Source organism: Grampus griseus (genome assembly GCF_964374135.1).
Source record: "Grampus griseus genome assembly, chromosome: 1".
Lineage (NCBI taxonomy): Eukaryota > Metazoa > Chordata > Mammalia > Artiodactyla > Delphinidae > Grampus > Grampus griseus.
Window position 1 is genome coordinate 142,240,986 of NC_139017.1, and position 22,572 is coordinate 142,263,557.

Below are 22,572 nucleotides of genomic sequence, written 5' to 3' on the forward strand. Positions count from 1 at the left end.
TTCACTTTTAAACATTTAAAAATAATCTTTTTGAGACATAGTTTACATATAATGAAATGTACCTATTTTTACTCTACGTGACCTCCACCATCATCATACATATATATGAGGTTCATTTTTTTTCCCTAAAGAGCTGTCCAGTTCTTCAAGCACTATTTGTTTTATCAACTGTTGTTTCCACATTAAATTATCATTACACCTTTGTTGAAACTTAATTAACCGTATGTATGTGGATATATTTCTTCACCCTGTATTCTGGTCCACTGATTTATATGACTTTCCTTAAGTCTTATCATGTAAGTTCTTCAACTCTTATTTTTCAAAATCATATTGACTATTTCAGGCCCTTTGATTTTCCATATAAATTTTAGAGTCAGTTTGTTGATTTCTAGAAAAAATGCTGCTGAGATTTTGATTGGTATGGCATTGAATCTGGAGACCAATTTTTGGAAAGTTGTCACCTTAACAATAATGAGTTCTCTAATCCATGAACATGGTATACCTTGCCATTTAATTGGGTCTTCCTTAATATCCATCAGCAATGTTTTTTTTTAGTTTTCAGTATACAGTTCTTATATATAATTTGTTAATTTAAGGCTGGGTATTTTGTGTCTTTGATGGTCTTGTAAATGGTACTGTGTTTCAAATTTCATTTTCCAATTGTTCATGACTAGAGATCCCTTTCTGGGATCTCTACTTAATGCCCTGAGTTTTCAACATGGATTCTCCATTCTGGATGGTTGCATCTTGAATGTTTCCCAGCCCTGTGCACTTTGGAAATTGTTAATCTACAGCTTCCTAGTCACTCTTTGTCTGGTCTCATGGAGTTTCACTCTACATGGCTTTGCATTCAGACAAGGTCTTAAGCAGATATTCTGTAGAATTTTGGTGCTCTGGCTCTCGTAGTGCTCTCCTCTTCAATAGTCTGACCTTCAAACTTTGCTCAGTCTCTCCAAACTCTTACTTATGTCTTCTCAACTCAGAAAACCACCCTGTTGTGTTTGGGAACACTCTTCTTGTACCATCTTCCAGAAAGTGCCACTAATCTAAAATAGTACTAACATTAGGTGCACCTCAGGTTTTCCCTTTCTCTCAGGCATCACAGTGTGGCAACTGCTTGTCATGTAAGTCTGAAAAGAGTTGTTTTGTATATATTTGTCCAGTTTTCTAGTTGTTTATGGTGGGAGTATGGATCTAGTCCTAGTTACTCTCTCATGGCTAGTAGTTGTCCTATTAGCAACTGCTTTCCTCTCCATTATCCCTGAGTACCTTGAGGAGTTTTCTGGAAGAGTTTGCAAGTCACCATTGCAGACATTCACCATTAAACACACATGTGTGTATATATACCACTCTGGCAAATGACAGGAAGGTATATATAACTCTGCTGAGATAGGCAGGGGTCAATGAAGATTTCAAAGTTTTGATTGTATTATACATTTGATTGTACAATTTGATTGATTAAATTGTAGTCAACCCTTTTTTTTATCTGCAGCCCCTGACAGCCACAGATTTTTGTTTTTGTTTTTTAAAAATACCTAATTTTGCCTTTTAAAAATGTTATATAATTGGATTATAAAGGATGTAGACTTTACAGTTCGGCTTCTTCCTTTTATTATAGTGCACTTGAGATTCACACATGTGGTCATGTGTGTCAATAATTTCTTCCATTTTATTGCTGATTTGTATGCCATTGCATGGATGTACCAGAGATTGTTTATGCATTCACCAGTTGAAAGCATTTGGATTGTTTCCAGTTTTGGGGTGATTATGAACAAAGCTGCTGTAAACAGTCATGTGTAGGGTTTTTTTTTTTTTCCTGAACATATGTTTTTACACCTCTTCAGTATTCCGCCTAAGAGTGGAATATCTGGGTTGTATGTTAAGTGTATACTTAATTTTATAAAAAAGTGCTAAACTATTTTTCAGGGTGGTTATACCACTTTACATTTCTACTAGAAATGCATGAAAGTTTCAATTGAGTGTGTCATCATCAATTCTTGGTTTGGTCAGTTTGATTTTAGCCTTTTTAAGTATGTGGTAGTATTTAATTGTGGTTTTAATTTGCATTTCCCTATTGACTAATGCTGTTGGGCATCTTTTCATGGACTTATTTGACACCTATTTATCCTCTTTGGTGAAATATCTGATAAAATCTTTTATGTATTCTTGATATAGTCCTTAATCAGATATGTGTGTTGCAAGTATTTTCTCTCAGTCCATGGCTTGACTTTTTCTTTTAATTAATAATGCCTTTCAAAGAGCAGCAAATTTTAATTTAATAAAATCCAGTTTATAACTTTTTTCTTTTATGGTCTGTGATTTTCGTCTCTTATATAGTAAAATCTTGCCTAACATAAGGATACACAGATATTCTCATACTTCTTTTTCATTTGGACACTTAAAAAAATACTTTCCATTTATTTCATGTTTAAGGGTTTTTTTTGGTGGTAAAATGTACATAACATTTAACATTTTAACCATTTTAAGTGTACAAGTCAGTGGCATTAAGTACATTCACACTGTTGTGTTACCACCACCACTACCCTTTTCCAGAACATTTTCATCATCTGAAATGGAAACTTTCTCTGCCTATTAAATAATAACTCCCATTCCCTCCTCCATCCAGCTCCTGGTAACCTCTATTTTTACTTTGTTTCTCTATGAATTTGCCTATTCTAGGTACCTCATGTAAGTGGAATCATATAATATTTGTCATTGTCTGGCTTTTATCATTTTGCCTAATGTTTTCAAGGTTCATCCATGTTGTAGCCTGTATCAGAATTTCATTCCTTTTTATGGCTGAATAATAAATATTTCATTGTATGTATCTACAATGTTAAAAATTTTATTCATATGTTGATGGAATTTGGGTTGTTTTTATCTTTTGGCTATGAGAATAATGTTGCTATGAACATTGGTGTACAAGTATCTGAGTCCCTAATTTCAATTCTTTTGAGTATATACCTAGGAGTGGAATTGTTGGATCTATGGTAATTTTATGTTTGAAACTGTTTTTATGCCACCAGCCTGTTTTCCACAGTGGCTGTACCATTATAATTTCCCACCAGCAATGTGCAAGGGTTCTAGTTTTTCTATGTCTTGGCCAAATTATTTTTCATTTTTTTGATAGTGGCCATCCTAACAGGTGGGAAGTGGTAGCTCATGGTTTTGATTTGCTTTTACTTAATGACTAGTGATGTTGAGTATCTTTTTATGTACTTATTGGCTACTTGTATTTCTTTGGAGAAATGTCTATTCAATATCTTTGCCTATTTTGGAATTTTTCTTTTTGTTTTGGTTGCTGAGTTGTAGGAGTTCTTTATATAATCTGGATGTTAACCTCTTATCAGATATGTAATTCACAGATTTTTTTTCCATTCTGTAGGTTGTCATTTTACTCTGTTGATGGTGCTTAATGCACACGTTTTTAATTTAGATGAAGTTTATTTTATTTTTTTCTTTTGTTGGCAGTGCTGTTGGTGTCATATCCAAGAAATCATTGCCAAATCAAGAATTAATGACATGGAGATTTCCTTCTGCTTTTTTCTAAGAGTTTTATAGTTTCATCTCTTACATGTAGGTCTTTGATCCATTTAGAGTTAATTTTTGTATATGGATGGTGTCAGGTAAGGGTCTAACCTCATTCTTTTTTGTGTGTGGAAAACTTTCATATTTTCTTCTATAAGTTTTATATTTTACATTTGGGTGTTTGATTTATTTTGCATTAATTTTTATGTGTGATGTGTGGTTGGTTTTAGTATATGGATTACTAACTCGTCCAAAACAATTTGGGGTAAATTTTTTTTTGCAGCATACGAGCTCTTTTTAGTTGTGGCATGCGGGCTCTTAGTTGCAGCATGTGGGATCTAGTTCCCTGACCGGAAGTCGAACCCGGGCCCCCTGCATTGGGAGTGTGGAATTTTAACCACTGGACCACCAGGGAAGTCCCAGGTCTAAAATTTTAGGTTGACATTTTTTTCTTTCAATAACTTAAAGACGTTATTCCTTTGACTTCGGTTTTTCAGTTTCTTATAAGTAGTCTAATTTTTTATCTTAGTTCATTTTTATGTGATTTATATTTTTAAATATGAAATACCAAGTTAAAAAGTATATTCTGCTTGGTGCTTCTTGGGCCTGCAGTTGTATATCCTTCATTAAATGTGGGAAAATTTCAGGTATTATCTCTTCAAATATTTCTTCTGCCCTCCCATCTCCTTCTGGAATTCCAGTTATACGTACATTACATTATTTTATTTTATTCCACAGCTCTTAGGTGCTGTTTTTTTCTTTTCTTTTCCTTGTTTTTGTTCAGTTTATTTCTATTGATTTGGAGTTCACAGTTCTTTCCTCATCTGTGTCAAGCCTACTGATGAGTATACTGAAGACATTCTTTATCTCTTTTATTGTTTTTTAGCTTTAGCATTTCCTTTTGGCTTATTACTGTAATTTCCATCTCTCTGCTGAAGTTCTCCATTTGTTCATGCATTTTGTCCTCATTTTCTACTAGAAAATTTAACATATTATTCTTAGTTATTTTAAATTCATTGTCTGATAATTCCAGTATCTGGTCATTTCTGAATTTAGTTCTGTTTATTTTTTCTCCCAAGATAGTAGGTTGTTTTTTTCTTGAGTTTTTTGTATGTTCCGCAATTTTTTATTGAATACTGCATAACTCACGTAGAACCGTAGAGAATGATATAAATATTATATGTTACAATGCTTGCACCTCTTCTCCTAGGTGCATTTGTTTGAGGGCTTATATCTACCCAGTCAGGAGTTAAGCTGGGTTGAGTTTCATTGTTGCTATGGTTGTCTTCAGTTTGCCACTGGCTTCATATGCTTCTAGTGATACTTTATTCATGAAGGAAAGGGATAGGGTGATTGAGGGTTTTTCTTCAATGTTTTGCTCCACCCTAAACTTTTGTCCTTCCCTTGGATACTCCTATTACAGAGAGGGCTTCTATCTATGCTTTTGTCCCTATGCTAGAATTAGATTGCTTTGTTTGTTATTCAGTGCTTGCTATATTGGTATTGAGGGATTAGGAGTGTTTCTGTTATACTGGTCTAGCCTAGGTCTTAGGCAGGCCCTGTATGTTCTGATGTTGGAGTGGAGTTTTTTCAGTGATCCCACTTCTCTTTCGTCTTTTAATTCTGCTTTGAAGCTTTGATATGTTTTGTGAGAGATTGTTTTTTACTCCTTCCCCAGGGGTAGGGGACCTTAAATAATGTTGATATATAGTCTTAGGCCCAGGACTGTTTCCTGCTCTTCCCCCAGCTGTAGAAGATTGTTTTCTTTTACAGCTCCGCCTCTTACAATGAGTCTCACTTGTGCACTGAAATACAAACATCTTTTGCATTTCAGTAGTTACACTAGATATTTTTCATTACCTAGTTCTCATAACACAGTTTAGAAATATGGGTTTTACCATTCCCTTTTTGTGGATGAGAGAAACTGAGGCTTAAAAGGATTCGGTTGATTGCTTTGTGACACAGGGAATTAATATGTAGTAGCGATAAGATTTGAGCCTATATCTTTTTGATTTAAAAATCTATTCTCTTTCTACTCTACCACAATATGTGGTTAATTTTTTTAATGCCTGGATAAGCACCAAATTATAGGGGAGGGGGTAAAAATTTTATTGGATTTCTGTTACTAAATGCATTATGATTTCTGTTTAACATGAGCCAATTTTTTGAACAATAGGCAATGATCTGGGAAATGATGATACCATCGGAGGGAATGTGAGCAAATATATGGTGCTTCCAACTGGATACTGTGGACAGCCCAAGAAAGGACATCTTATCTTTGATGCTTGCTTTGAAAGTGGTGAGTGTATCAAAGGCCTTTTCTTTTGAACTTGTCTAGTGAGTCATTTTTGGAATCTAATGCCATCTGACCATTTAGTGTGATTCAACCCATTTAATTTTTTACCATAATGAAATAAGTTGTCAGGAAAAATCCATTTTGAATGAACTAACTTGGAAATACTTAAAAATGAAGTGCTGTATTTTGGTTGTGATAAATGATTAGAAAGATAATGGTAGTAGTAATGAACATTTATGCAGTACCTTATATTTTATCAAATACTTACCCAGATATTATTTCTTTTGGGATAAAACTAATATAATTTGAATACTTGATAAATTATTAATTATTCAATGTCTACTGTATACCTGGTTCTTAGTCTTTCTGAGAGCAGTCTTCTCTATAAAGAAGCAATTAAAGAAAAGATTCAGTTGAACACAAACAAAACAAAAAGTAATATACTTTGTAAACAGCAAATGCTGTGAGTATTCTGATAGGGGAGAACAGGGCTTAATTGTGAATTTCCACCCAGTAGTAGTTGAATCTTGTTAACTTCTTTATATCTGAGCCTCATACTCTGAATGGCATATAAGCACATAGTAGGTATTCAGAATACGTTGAAAATATTAATGAGAAAGTTAAACATAACTTTGTTTTATATACAGTTGTTGATTATTTTTCGTTTTGAGTAATGTGTTTGCATGTGTGTGTGTGATTGAAGGGACGTTCCAGTTATATGACAGTTCTCTGAACCCCTAAGTACCATGATTGTTTTACCAACAATTAAAAAGATGTGGAAAGATTAATTTTCTGTTAGCTTTGATAAAAAGCCATATTTAATTGCTTGCTGTTCCCCAGTCTACCAGCTTCTCTCAAGTCTTTGTACCTTTGCAGATGCTGTTTTCTCTGTGCCCCAGATGCCTTTCTCTACTTGGTAAAATGTTAATTCAGACTCAGGCCAGCATTTCTTCCTCTAAGACCCAGCACCTCCCAGGCAGGTTTGGCCGTCTCTACCTGTATATTTACAGGCACCTCTTCTATGATTTACTGGCCTCTGCTATGATAGTTTTTATTGCATTGCAGTCATTTAATGATCTCTTTCCTTTTCCTTATCACTGAAAATTCCTTGAAGTCAGTGATGGTTTCTCACTAATTTTTGTTCCTTAGCACCTAGTGTACTATCAGAAACTGACTCTAAAGAAATGGAGTTACATGATTTACCTGACAGAGAAATCAAAATAACTGTCATAAAGATTTTTACCAAGGTCAGGAAAACATTGCATGAACAAAGTGACAATTTCATCAGAGAGAGGGATAATGCTGAAAGTACCAAATGTTGATAGAAAGCATGAAGCTGAAGAACACAGTAGCTGAACTGAGAAGACTTCCTACAGGACTTTAATGTCAGACTAAAGCAGAAGAAAGAATCAGTGAATTTAAATACATATTATTGGAAATAATGCAATCAGAGGAACTTAAGTAAAAAGAATGAAATAGAGTGAAGAAAGCTTAAGGGGTTTATGCAATACCATCAAAGAGATCAGTATATGCATAATGGGAGCCCCAGAAGGAGTGGGGAGAGAGAGAGCGAGAGAGAGCACCAGAGAAATTAATAAATGAAGGAGGACAGATAGTGAACAAAATGGTCTTCATAAAGTGAGATTTTAAGATTAATAAAAATATTTTTACATTTAAATAAAAATTTAACTAATAACAGCAAGAACATAAAGGGAAAAAAACAATAGTAATTATCACTTTATTACTTATTGTTTGCCATACCCTGTAAGGAATGATATACATAGTTTATCTCATTTAATACACACAAAAGACTTCTGAGGTATTATATCTCTCTTTGTAGGTGAGGAAGGTGATGCTCAGAGATGTAAAGTTATTTACCTTGAATTGCATGACTGACAAGTGGTGTAGCTGAATTGGAAACTGAGAATTTCCTGGCTCCACAGGCCATACTTTTAACCACTGCATATATGTATTACCTTATTATAGGTCAACTTATGACATGAATAATAAACATATTGTTGAAAATTTCTCACTAGGTGATAAGATATATAGGAAAAGGTTTTATGATAAAGAAAAATGAAAAGTTTACTACTGTTTTAAAATAAACCATCCAAATAAATACTATGGTTGCCATCATATGCAATTTGATTATTCTTTTATTATTGATATGCATATATGTGTATTGAATGTGAGAAGTGCACTATAATTCATACTTCAAATTAATTGGTTAGCCTGAGAGATTTAGTATGTTGTATTAAGTTACCATGGCATGAAAAAGCATCAGTGAAATAAAGATATGGTAGTTATTTATATATCATTTCAGACAATAGAAATAAAAACTTAAAAACTTTTATTTTTAATTCCCCCAGTGGAGTTTTACTACATTTATTTGTGTAATCTTTAAAAATTAATGTTTTATTTCCTCTTGAAAGAAAATAAAATAGTCTTTATTATTGGTGCAGCATGAAAATATGCTATGACTACATTAGAAATCAGGGTTTTTAGCTTAATACTGCACCTGAACTTTTCTTTTAGATATCCAGATGGCTGATATACTTTGTTGTTTTTTTAACTTTATTGAGGAATAGTTGACAAATATAATTGCATATATTTAAGATGTATGATGTAATGATTTGATATACATGTATATTGTAGAACAATTACCAAAATCACAATAATAAACACATCCATCACCTTACATAGTTAACATAGCTATCTGCTTTCCCCTCCCTGTGGTGAAAATGCTTAAGATCTACTGTCAAAAATTTTCAAGTATACAATACCATATTCTTTAACTCTAGTCACCGTGCTGTGCATTAGAGCCTCAGAACTTATAACTGAAAATTTGTACCCCTTGACCTACATCACCCCATTTCCCCTTCCCTCAGCCCCAGGCAACCACCATTTTTTTCTCTGTATCTATGAAATCAACTTCACTGCAGCATTATTCACAATAGCAAGATGTGGAAACAACCTAAATGTACTTTGCTGGATGAATGGATACAGAAAATATGATATATATATATATATATATATATACACACACACGTGATATATATGAGTGATGGAATATATATATATATATAAATATAATATATAGTGAAGTATTATTCAGCCATATAAAGGACATCCTGCCATTTGTGACAACATGGATGAATCCAGAGGGCATGCTACCTACATTTTTTTTAAACAAGAGGTAACATAGTATAATACCAAAAAACACAGGTTTTGGTTTCAGACAGACTTAGGTTCATATATTAACTTTAGCACGTACTTGGTTATGTCATTGCTGATGTTATCACTTAAAGTTTACTTAAAATTAGGAAAATAAGTATCTGTATTGTAGAATTATTGTGCAAATTAGAGATAACATACAAAATAGACTTAGCACAATATCTAGTAATATCCCAGGTACTAATTCTGGCACATGAATAACATCAACATTTCAAGGGTGCTAAAATGTACCAGAATTTTTCTTGGTGTATTTGTGTTATTTCCAACCCATAGAAAAACCTTGTAATATCAGAGCCTTAAATTGGGTTCCTCCCACAATCATACTGAGATAAGGACTTAGGTAAAGGTTGTATATTTTATTTATTTATTTATTTATTTATTGGAGTAAAATTACTTTACAATGTTGTGTTAGTTTCTGCTGTACAATGAAGTGAATCAGTATTTGTATGCCTATATCCTCTCTCTTTTGGACCTCCCTCCCCTCCCCCCCCATCTAGGTCATCACAGAGCACTGAGCTGAACTCCCTGTGCTATACAGCACATTCCCACTAGCTATCTATTTTACACATGGTAGTGTATTTATGTCAAACCTAATCTCCCAATTCATCTCACCCTCCCCTTTCCCCACTGTGTCCACATGTCCATTCTCTGTGTCCATGTCTATTCCTACCCTACAAATAGGTTCATCTGTACCATTTTTTTAGATTCCACATATATGCGTTAATATACGATATTTGTTTTTCTCTTTCTGGCTCACTTCACTCTGTATGACAGACTCTAGGTCCATCACATCTCTACAAATGACCCAATTTCTTTCCTTTATATGGCTGAGTAATATTCCATTGTATATATGTACCACATCTTCTTAATCCATTCATCTATTGTTGGACATTTAGGTTGTTTCCATGTGTTGGTAAATAGTGCTGCAATGAACATTGGGAAACATGTGTCATTTTGAATTATGGTTTTCTCAGGGTATATGCCCAGTAGTGCGATTGCTGGGTCATATGGTAATTCTATTTTTAGTCTTCTAGGAACCTCCATACTGTTCTTCATAGTGTCTGTATCAATTTACATTCTCACCAACAGTGTAGGAGGGTTCCCTTTTCTCCACACCCTTTCCAGCATTTGTTATTTGTAGCTTTTTTGATGATGGCCATTCTGACCAATATGAGGTAATACCTCATTGTAGTTTGGATTTGCATTTCTCTAATGATTAGTGATGTTGAGCATCTTTTCACGTGCCTCTTGGCCATCTGTATGTCTTCTTTGGTGAAATGTGTATTTAAGTGTTCCACCCATTTTTTAATTGGGTTGTTTGGTTTTTTTTGATATTGAGCTGCATGAACTGTTTGTATATTTTGGATATTAATCCTTTGTCCACTGTTTCATTTGCAAATATTTAGTCCCATTTTGAGGGTTGTCTTTTTCTCTTGTTTATGGTTTTCTTTGCTGCGCAAAAACTTTTAAGTTTCATTAGGTCTGGTTTTTAAATTTTCGTTTTTATTTTCATTATTCTAGGAGGTGGGTCAAAAAAGATCTTGCTGTGGTTTATGTCAAAGATTGTTTTTCCTATGTAATCATCTACAAGTTTTATCCAATCTTACATTTAGGTCTTTAATCCATTTGGAGTTTATTTTTGTGTATGGTGTTAGGGAGTGTTCTAATTTCATTCTTTTACATGTAGCTGTCCAGTTTTCCCAGCACCACTTATTGAAGAGACTTTCTTTTCTCCATTCTATATCCTTGCCTCCTTTGTCAAAAATTAGGTGACCATATGTGTGTGGGTTTATCTCTGGGCTTTCTATCCTGTACCACTGATCTGTATTTCTGTTTTTGTGCCTGCCAGTACCATACTATCTTGATTACTCTAGCTTTGTAGTATAGTGTGAAGTCAGGTAGCCTGATTCCTCCAGCCCCATTTTTCTTTCTCAAGATTGCTTTGGCTATTTGGGGTCTTTTGTGTTTCCATACAGATTGTAGAATTTTTTGTTCTAATTTTGTGAAAAATGCCCTTGATAGCTTGATAGGGATTACATTGAATCTGTAGATTGCTTTGGGTAGTATAGTCATTTTCATAATATTGATTCTTACAATCCAAGAACCTGGTATATCTCTCAGTCTGTTTATGTTATGTTTGATTTTTTTCATCAGTGTTTTATAGTTTTCTAAGTACAAATCTTTTGCCTCCTTAGATAGGTTTATGCCTAGGTATCTTTTTCTTTTTGTTGCGATGGTAAATGGGATTGTTTATTTGATTTCTCTTTCTTGTTTTTTGTTGTTAGTGTACAAGAATGCCAGAGATTTCTGTGCATTAATTTTGCATCCTGCAACCTTATGAAATTCATTGATTAGCTGTAGTAGTTTTCTGGTGGCGTCTTTAGGATTTTCTATGTATAGTATCATGTGATCTGCAAACAATGACTGTTTTACTTCTTCTTTTCCAATTTGGATTCCATTTATTTCTTTTTATTCTCAGATTGCCGTGGCTAGAACTTCCAAAACTATGTTGAATAAGAGTGGTGAGAGTGGGCATCCTTTTCTTGTTCCTGATCTTAGTGGAAATGCTTTCAGTTTTTCACCATTGAGTATGAGGTTTGCTGTATCTTTGTCATATATGGCCTTTGTCATATTGAAGTAGGTTCCCTCTTTGCCTATTTCTTGAGAGTTTTTATCATAAGTGGGTGTTGAATTTTGTCAAAAACTTTTACTGCATCTATCGAGATGCTCATATGGTTTTTATTCTTTAACTTGTTAATATGATGTATCACATTGATTTGTATATATTGAAGAATGCTTGCATTCCTGGGATAAATCCCACTTGAACATTGTGTATGATCCTTTTAATATGTTGTTGGATTCTCCTTGCTAGTATTTTGTTGAGGATTTTTGCATCTATATTCATCAGCAATATTGGTCTGTAATTTTCTTTTTTTCTGTGATATCTTTGTCTGATTTTGGTATCAGGGTGATGGTGGCTTTGTAGAATGAATTTAGGAGTGTTCCTTGCTCTGCAATTTTTTGGAAGAGTTTGAGAAGGATCAGTGTTAGCTCTTCTCTAAATGTTTGATAGAATTCGTCCATGAAGCCATCTGATTCTGGACTTTTGTTTGTTGGAAGTTTTTAAATTACAGTTTCAACTTCATTACTTGTCATAGGTCTGTTTATATTTTCTAATTCTTCCTGGCTCAGTCTTGGAAAGTTGTATCTCATACTGAGACAAGGACTTAGGTAAAGGTTTTATATTTAGGTGCGTATCTCAGGAAGAACAGGTAGGGGAGTAGGGAGAGTAAGACAGGAAATGAAGAAAAGCCAACAAAGAATATGTCCGTGAACAGGTACAGTAGTGGTTGTAGGTAGATTAGCCTTGGTTAGAGGGAGCCCACTCAGGAGGATTCATGCACAGCTTCCTTATCTCTATCATCATGTCTAATTTATTCTTTCTTCTGTTATGCAAGGTTGACTGATGTCCACTACATGAATTATTCCATCCACCTTTTTGTTTAATGCCTCCTCTGTGTTAGGTATTGTCTGATGAGCATGGAGGATCTTCAAAATTTTTTTTGGTTATGACTTCATAACCAAAGATTTGAATACTTTGTACCCATTCCCATTGTTCCATTCCCATGTCCCTGTTCCAGACCTCCATGACTGCAGTCTTTCAATCTTGTTCTTTACAGTCCTGTTACCAACCAACCTACAAGACATTTGCCATTGCCCACAAGTTCATGTATATGTTTACCTCGTACTACTTCTACCTCCACACAAAGGAGAGGAGTAAGTGTACTGCTGTAAGCTCTGTTCACTGGGAGATTTTCCTATCACCACATTTAAAGAAAACTGAGTGATATTATATGGCAGCAACAAGTTTTTTTTTAACTTGTGCCAACATATCAAGCCAGTCCATCTGTTAGTCAGTCTTGAGTTGTCTTCCTCAGGGAACCTTCCATGATGCCATAGGCATGAGCTAAGGGAATGGCATTTGTGTAACAGAGGTAGCTGTCACTGGAGTCAGGGTTTGCTCCCTGTCACTTAAATTACACCATTACTTGGTGTCTCATGATTAGAAGCTCAGTATTTAGTAGGCATCAGGACTTTTCCCGGAGCTGCTTTTCACATGGTAGTTTTGTACTGCAGAAAGCATCTTTTGCTCTAGAACTTCATGGATCTGCTTGTCATAGATTCTGCAGTGTCTTGTCTATCATGGTTGTCTCTAGCCTTATTGGATCTCTTTTTAAAATTTTATTTTATTTTGGCAAGAATACTTAACATGAGATCTACTCTCTTAACAAAGTTTTAAGTGTACAATGCAATATTGTTGACTTTAGGTACAATCTTGAGTAGCAGATCTCCAGAACTTATTCATCTTGCTTAACTGAAACATTATGCCCATTGATTAGTTTATTCCCCATTCCTCTCTCCTCTTAGCCCCTGACAACCACCATTCGACTCTTTGATTCTATGAATTTAACTATTTTAGATACCTCAAAGAGTTGGAATCATGCAATATTTGTCTGTCAGACTGACTTAATATAATACCACTTAGCATAATATTCTCAGGGTTCATGCTTGTTGTTGTGTATTGCATAATTTCCTTCTTTTTTAAGGCTGAATGATATTCTATTGTATGAATATACCACATTTCCTTTCATTCATTCATCTATCTGTGGATATTTAGTTTTTTTTCTGTGTCTTGACTATTGTGAATAATGCTGAAGTGAACATAGGAGTGCTAATAATCTCTTTGAGATTCTGATTTCAATTATTTTGGATAAATGCCCAGGAGTAGAATTGCTGGATCATCTGATAGTTCTTTTTTTTTTTTTTTTGGAGGAACCTCTATACTGTTTTCCATAGTAGATGTACCATTCATTATGCATTCCCACCAAGAGTGTCCAAGAGTGCCAATGTCTCCATATCCTCACTAGCACTTGTGTCTTTTGTGGTTTTCTTTTTTTTTGATAATAGTCATCCTGACAGGTGTGAGGTGGTATCTCATGGTTTTGATTTACATTTCCCTGATAATTAGTGACATTAAGCTTTTTTTTTTTCCCATTTACCTGTTGGCCGCTTGTATGTCTTTTTTAGAGAAATGTCTATTCTAGTTCTTAGCCCATTTTTAATTAGATTATTAGTTTTTTTACTATGAGTTCGAGTTCCTTATATATTTTGAAGATTAATTCCTTATCAGAAATATAGTTTGCAAATATTTCCTTTCATTCTGTAGGTTGCCTTTTACTCTGTGAACTGTTTTGTTTGCTGTGCAGAAGCTTTTAAGTTTGTTGTAGTCCCACTGGTCTATTTTTGCTTTTGTTGCCTGTGCTCTTAGTGTCATATCAAGGAAATCATTGCCAATACCAATGTAATGAAGTTTTTTTCTATGTTTTCATCTAGGAATTCTACAGTTTCAATATTATGTTTAAATGTTTAATCTATTTTGAGTTTATTTTTGTTTAGGGTATAACAGAAGGGTCCAATTTCATTCTTTTGCAACTGGATACCCAGATACCAATTTGACTAACACATTTGTTGAAGAGACCACCCTTTATTGATTGTATATTCTTGGCACCCTTGTTGAAGGCCAGTTGATCATATATGTGTGAATTTATTTCTAGGCTCTTTATCGAATTCCATAGGTCTACAATTCTGTCTTTATACCAGTACCATACTTTTTTGATTACTGTAGCTTTGCAATGTATTTGGAAACTGGGAACTTTGATGCCTCCCACTTTGTTCTTTCATAAGATTGATTTGGCTATTTGTTATCTTTTGTGGTTCTATATGGATTTTAGCATTTTTTCTATTTCTATAAAAAAATGCCATTGGGGTTTTGATAGGGACTGCATTGAATCTGTAGATTGCTTTGATAGCATGGACATTTTAAGAATACTAAGTCTTCCAATTCATGAACATGGGTTGTCTTTCCATTTATATGTTTCTTCTTTAATTACTTTCATCAATGTTGTCTAGTTTTCAATATACAGGTTTTCCACTTCCTTTGTTAAGTTTATTCCTTTGGGGCTGTTGTAAATGGGATTGGTTTCCCGATTTCCTTTTCACATAGTTTGTTGTTAGTGAATAGAAATGAGACTGATTTTTGTATGTCAATGTTGTATCCTAAAACTTCACTAAATTCATTTTGTAGCTTTAAAAGTTTTTTAAATTGAGTCTTTCAGAGTTTATATATATAACATTATGTCATTTGCACACAGGGATGGTTTTGCTTCTTCCTTTCCAATTTGAATGCCTTTTATTTCTTTTTCTTGCTTAATTGCTCTGGCTAGGACTTCTCATACTATGTTAAGCAACTGGCAAGAGTGGGCATCATTGCCTTGTTCTTAGAGGAAAAGCTTTCAGTCTTCCAGCAGTGCTTTTCATATATTGCCTTTATTATGTTGAAATGCTTTCTTTCTATTCCTGGTGTGTTGAGCATTTTTATCATGAAAGGATGTTGAATATTGTTCAGTCCTTTTTCAACTTCTGTTGAGACAGATATGTGATTTTTACCCTTTATTTTGTCATTGTGGTGTATCACATTAATTTGTTTTCATATGTTGAGCCATCCTTGTATCCCAGGGATAAATTCCACTTGTTCATAGTGTATGATCATTTCAATTTGCTGTTGGATTAAGTTTTCCAGTATTTTATTGAGGATTTTTGGATCAGTATTCATCAGGGATATTGGCTTATAGTTTCGTTTTCTTGTGTTATACTTGTCTGTCAAAGTCAACTGGTAAACGTACCTTGTATCAGGATAATGGTGGCCTCATAAAATGAGTTTGGAAGTGTTTCCTTCTCTTCAATTTTTTGGAAGAGTTTAAAAGTATTGGCATTAATTCTTTGAATATTTGGTAAAAATCACCAGGGAATCCATCTGGTCCTGGGCTTTTCTTTGTTGCGAGGTTTTTGTTTAGTGATTCAATCTCTATATTAGTTTTAGGTCTGTTCAGACTTTCTATTTCTTCACAATTCAGTCTTGGTAGGGTGTATGATTCTAGGAATTTATCCATTTTTTTTTAAGATTATTCAGTTGATGTAGTTCATAGTAGTCTTTTATAATCCTTTTTATTTCTGTGGCCTCAGTTCTAATGTCTCCTCTTTCATTTTGGATTTTATTTGAGTCTTCTTTCCTTTTTCTTAGTTTAGCTAAGGGTTTGTCAGTTTTATCTTTCAAAAAAACTCAATTTCATTGTTTTACTATTCTCTATTTCACTTATTTCTATTCTAATCTTTGTTATTTCTTTCCTTCTGCTAACTTTGTGCTTATTTTGATCTTCTAGCTCCTTGAAATGTAAATTAAGTTGTTCATTTGATCTTTCTTTTCTCTCAATATGTCTCTTTATCACAGTAAACTTCCTTTTCAGTACTACTCTTGCTGTAGCCTATAAGTTTTGGTATGTTTTGGTTTTTGTTTGTTTATTTGTCTTTAGGAGTTTTCTTTGATTTCTTTTCTGACAAAATTGTTGTTCAGGAGTTTGTCATTTAATTTCCACATATTCATGAATTTCCAGTTTTTCTTCTGCTATTCATTTTAGTTTTATTCCATTGTGGTCAGAAAAGATACTTTGCATGATTTCAGCCTTCTTTAATCTGTTTAGACTTGTTTTGTGACCAAACTTGTGATCTATAAAGTTCCATGTTCAGTTGAAAAGAATATGTATTCTGCTGCTGTTGGGCAGAATGTTATGTATATTTCTCTTAGGTTTATAATGTTGTTCATCCTCTGTTTCCTGACTTTCTATCTGGATATTCTATTTATTATTGAAAGTGGGGTATTGAATTCTCCTACTATTATTGTCATGCTGTCTATTTCCCTTTCTGTTCTGTCAACATTTGCTTTATGTATTTAGGTACTCTGTTGTTGGGTGCATATACATTTTTGATTATGATATCTTCCTGTTGAATTGGCCTTTTTATCATTGTTATGTACTTCTTTTTCTCTTATGATAGATTTTGACTTAAAGTCTATTTTTTCCTGACATAAATATGGCCACCCCTGCTTTCTTTTGGTACCATTTATGAGGAGTAGCTTTTCTATCTCTTCTCTTTCACCTATTTGTGTTCTTAAATCTCAAGTGATTTTTTTGTAGATAGCAAATAGTTAGGTGTGTTTTTTTAATCCATTCAACTACTCTATGCCTTTTGATTGAGGAATTTAATCCATTTACATTTACAGTGATTACTGCTATGGAAGTATTTACTATTTCCATTTTGTTAATTGATTTCTATTAATCTTGTAGTTATTTTGCTTGTATTTCCTAGAGATGTTCCTTGTTCGTTTGTTTGGTAACGTCTCTGCCTGAACCGTCATTTTCCTTGACTCTCTGTGTTGGTTTCTGCACATTGGATGGAGCAGTTACCTCTCCCATTGTTCATGCACTAGCCTCATACAGGAGAAGAACCTGAGGGCCTCTTGAAATTTTGAGGTAGTCCAACCCACTTTTGTTAGTTCTTTGAAGACCCCAGGTATCTAGGATGTGCCAGGTCCCATCAGTGTACCATGACAAGCAAGTCTGAAGCCAATTCCTCAGGCAGTCTCTGGAAAAGTTATATTGTTGGATGCTCTGTCTAACTCTTTCCTTCCACAGTGAGAAGCTAAGAACTAGGGATTTTTGTCCACTGTCTCTGTGCTTAACTGGGAGGGAGGACTATGGTGACTGCCAGCCCAAATCTTCATCTCTGTTTTCACTAGACACCCCACCCTGCCCCAGGTGGTTTGATTATGCCAGATCCCAGATCCCCTCAGTACTCTGAGACAGGCAAGCTAGAAGCCTGTCCTTTGAGTAGTCCCTGGAAAGATTGTGGCATTGGATACCTGGACCAACTTTTCCCCTTACCAGTGAGAATCAGGCAGCTTTGTTTTTGTCCACCTACTCTGTGCTGAGAAGGAGGCAGGAGCTATGGTGTCCACCAGTTTAAATCTCTGTCTCTATCTCCCCCAGGTGGCTAGGTTGTTCTGATTCCATCAGCATTCCAAGATGAGCAAGACAGGTGCCAGTTCTTTGTGCAGTCTTAGAGAAGCTGGGGTACTAGACACATGGATCAAGGCTTTCCATCCCCAGTGGGAAGCTGAGAGCCTTGATTTTTTATCTTCTCCCTTTGTGCTGTGCCAGAGAAGGAGCTATGGTGTTTACCAGCCCAAGCTGCCATCTCCTTTCTCTCCCAGGCAACTAGACTGTGCTAGAATCTGTCAGAGCCCCAAACATAGCAGCAGAGAAGCCAGACCTTTGGGGATCCCACTTGGAAAACTTGGGGTGCTGGACATGTGAGCCATCAATTTTCCTCCCCTGGGAGAAACTGGGAGCTAAAGAGTCTCTTTCTGATCATACGGTGCTATGTGAGCTGTAGAAATTCTGTTGAGATTGGGTCTTGACTCTCCCTGCCAGATTTGGTGTCTAGTTTCACACTTGCCCAGGGTACAGGAATATTTCAGTTAGTTTCTGGATTTCTCACAAAGAGAATCTTGTTGCTAAGTTGGTATGTTTGTGGGGACAAGGCAGGTCCAAGATTTCCTACTCTACTGTCGTGCTATGTTGCTCCTCTTGAGTCATTTTTTGCCCACTTAAAATTAGCCTTCTGAGCCTCCTGATAAATGCAATTAATGCAGTATTATCAAGTGTGATGGAAGAGTCCACAAGTACAAAGAGACCTACCAAGTACTGTGCTTCTTTCTTAATGCTAAGAGATACATGGTGTAGTGACTTTTCCTTTACCTTAAAGATGTCCTGGCATATCGCATTGGTTACCTAAAAAACTCCATCATGTGGCAGGCCTCTGAATATTTTTCAGGTTTACATTCCACACTCTGGCAAACATATATCTTACCAGGTGTTGTGGGTTGAATTGCAACCCCAGTACCCCCAAAAAAGGATATTTTGATGTTTCTACCCCTGGTACCTGGAAGTGTTGCCTTATTTGGAAATAGGGACTTTGAAGATGCAATCAAGTTAAGATGAAGCCATACTGGATGGATTAGGATGGACCCTAATCCACCCTATATGAGAAGAGATATTTAGGGATCCAGATGTACACAGAGGGAAGATGGCCAAGTGAAAATGGAGGTAGAAATTCGAATGATATAGCTACAAGCCAAGGAATGCCAAGGATTGTTGACACCTACACTATAGTTGTTTGTTTTTTTTTATTGAGTTGTATGAGCTGTCTGTTTTGGAAATTAAGCCGTTGTTGGTTGCATCGTTTGCAAATATTTTCTCCCAATCCATAGGCTGTCCTTTCATTTTGCATATGGTTTCCTTTGCTGTGTAAAAGCTTGTAAGTTTGATTAGGTCCCATTTGTTTATTTTTGCTTTTATTTCTATTGCCTTGAGGACTGAGCTAATAAAACATTGGAACAATTGATGTCCAAGAATGTTTTGCTTATGTTGTCTTATAGGAGTTTTATGGTGTCATGTCTTATATTTAAGTTTTTTAGACATTTTGAGTGTATTTTTTTGTATGGTGTGAGGGTGTGTTCTAACTTCGTTGATTTACATGTGGCTGTCCAGCTTTCCCAACACCATCAAGAGTCACCATTTGCTGAAGAGGCTGTCTTTTTTCCATTGTATATTCTTGCCTCCTTTTTCAAAGATTAACTGACCGTATGTGTGTGGGTTTATTTTTGGGCTGTCTATTCTCTTCCATTGATCCATATGTCTGTTTTTGTGCCAGTACCATGCTGTTTTGATTACTGTTGCTTTGCAGTATTGTCTGAAGTGTGTGAAGGTTATGCCTCCTGGTTTGTTCTTTTTGCTTAGGAATGCTTTGGCAATTCTGAGTCTTTTATGGTTCTGTAAAAATTTTAGGATTATATGTTCTACTTCTGTGAGAAATGTCATGGGTAATTTGATAGGGATTGCATTAAATCTGTAGATTGCTTTGGGTATTTTGGCCATTTTAACAATATTAATTCTAGAAGTACTCATTTAAATGTTTGAAGTTTGTAAGCTCTGTAGGAGCTCTTGTTTGCCACCATGTATCCAAGGCTTAGTCAAGAGCCTAGTACATAATAGGTGATCATTAAATGTATATTAAGTGAATACAGTTATCATAATTCTGTAAAGTAAGTATTACTAATGCTGCTTCACAGATGAAGAAAATGAAGTTTAGAGAGGTTAAACGTGTCAAGGTTACACAGCTTCTAAGTGGTAGAGTCAGGATTTGAATCTGGGTCTGCGTATTAATGGCTAATGGTTAATAGTTAGTCGCAGGCAGTATGTGAGGCTCACACATTCTTTTACATACTTTATCTCATTGAATCCTCACACCTTATGAGGTAGGTATTATTATTCTGTCTTACAGATAAGTAGAGGCCTAGAGAGGATAAGTAATTTGCCCATGGCTATACAGTTAACCAACCAAGTGTCAGAGTGGGTATTTGAACCTAAGTTGGGTAAAATTAAAATAACAGTAATATAAACACTAATATTGAATTTATTATGTGCCATACAGAGGTCCAAGTGTTTGACATGAGTGATTCATTCAAGTCTCATATCAACCCTATGAGGTAGATTCTATTGTTATTTTCATTTAACAGATGAGGAAACAGACACAGAGAGGTTGAATAATTTTACCAAGATCACGTTGCTGGTAATCTGAACTGGGATCCAAACCCAGTCATTCTGGCTCCATAATCTGTGCTTGAAACTATTGCATTGCATGGGGTCATAATCCATATGAAAGCACTTATCTCTGCGTTAGGCATTTAGCAGTTTCGTAATTTAAAATTTTGCCTTTAGGTCTTTTTAACTTCTGAGAAAATAAGATTGTTGTAACTTTAAGTTAAAAATATGATACTAAATTTCCTAAGTTGCAGAATGAAGTGATTGTAGCAGAAAATAGATTATACTGGTCATTGATTACCACAAACGAAGAGCTTATGCCCATTAACCTTTAAAGTAAGAAAACTTCCCTAGTATAAAATTTTAATGTTAGAAGACAATTTCAAAATATTTAAAAATCAAATAAAATCTTGTAGTATATGAGGCGTAGGTTTATAGAATCTCTAAGGAAAAATTAATCTGCCTTTTGTAGAAGGTTCCCTCACTCTTCATTCTCACCACATTTAGATAAGCTGTCCTGTTTCAGGAAGAAGTGTTTTAAGTTTGTACATAATTATGGCAGAGTCCTTGATTTGGATTGTTTTGAGGAATATGAAAGAATCTTACTTTTTTCTTCTTTATAAATCTACCAACCAGCAGATATGTTTTATCCTGTGGGAAGAATACAATATACAGTTCCCAGTTTAAAGGAGTTTAGTGGGAGAGACTGACAAAGGCTCTGATTGAATTGACCACAAAATTTATCATCTAAAGTAAATATCTTTGCCCACAACAAATGCTAACCTGCAAGGGAGTCTGGGACAACAGACAAAGCCTGGGGTTTGTCTGAGGCTAACCACGATATAATAAGTACCGAGTAATAAAACATAGCAAAAGCATGTCTTTTTCAGCATGGTATTGGGGAGATAAGTTTGCAGACAATGCTTATTAGAGGAGGCTACTATTAGCTAAAGCTTGAATGATTAATAACAATTTATCTGGTAAATTTTGGCTTTTGGGAAAGACTACCTAGTTCTTGTCATGCAGAAAGACATGAATGCTAGAGAGAGGATGATACTTTCAGGGAATGGCAAACTGCAACTAGCTCTCAAAAATGGAGAGTATTCTTGAGAGTAAGGGCTCACTAAAACTTTTTAATTAAATACACTTTATTTCTCTTTACCTTAAAATTCATTTCTAATATATGTATTCTGTCATTCCCTTCTCTCTATTCTCAAAGAAATACGTATGCTGGAAATTCAAGAGGGAGGAGATATGGGGATATATGTATATGTATAGCTGATTCACTTTGTTCTAAAGTAGAAACTAACACACCATTGTAAAGCAATTATACTCCAATAAAGATGTTAAAAAAAAACACAAAAAAACAACACACTGATCTACAAGAAAAAAAACAAAACCTTTTAGAGAAAATACTGAATGACAACATCCATGTGTCCACATCCTGAACCTGGTTTGTATGTGTCTCCTTGAAGGTTGGTCTCTTTCTCTTCACATTGTCACCCTATATCACTTCTGCCCTGTGAACCCTCCTGACCTACGTGATTACTATACTGTTTGCTTTGCTAATCCAGAGTTTTGTCCCTGACCAATGGGTTTAGCCCCTTGTCCAAACTGGGATTTTCCCATGGGATGATGGTAAGAGAAAGTATTAGGCAATGTACTCTGGTTTCCCTCTGCTTGTTATTAAATGAATTGTTATAAAATATTGCAACGTTTTCAGCTCCACAACTTCTATCCTAGACCAAGTCATCAGTAAATTTCCTGGACTTGTACAGCAGCTTTCTAACCTCTCTCTGGTCCATCATCTACAATGCCACCAAAGCTATACTGTGAATCATCTGATCATATTTCTTTATGCTTAAAATCTTTCATGACTCCCAATTGTCTTCAGCATAAAATCCAAATGCTTTTATTTAACAATGTCTTTAAAGTACATATATACATTTAAAACTA

At 34.9% G+C, this 22,572-nt stretch overlaps 1 protein-coding gene across 2 annotated transcripts in view; it reads left to right on the forward strand.

Annotated features, from left to right (window-relative positions):
* AGBL4 (AGBL carboxypeptidase 4) overlaps positions 1-22,572 on the forward strand; it is a gene marked incomplete at both ends in the record, with an annotated part of 1,409,253 nt that overhangs the window by 120,380 nt on the left and 1,266,301 nt on the right. For both annotated transcript variants that reach the window (XM_082661428.1, XM_082661429.1), the window contains one exon: positions 5,705-5,827. In XM_082661428.1, coding sequence (XP_082517554.1) covers positions 5,705-5,827 — 123 coding nt within the window. The remainder of the gene's footprint in view (positions 1-5,704; positions 5,828-22,572) is intronic.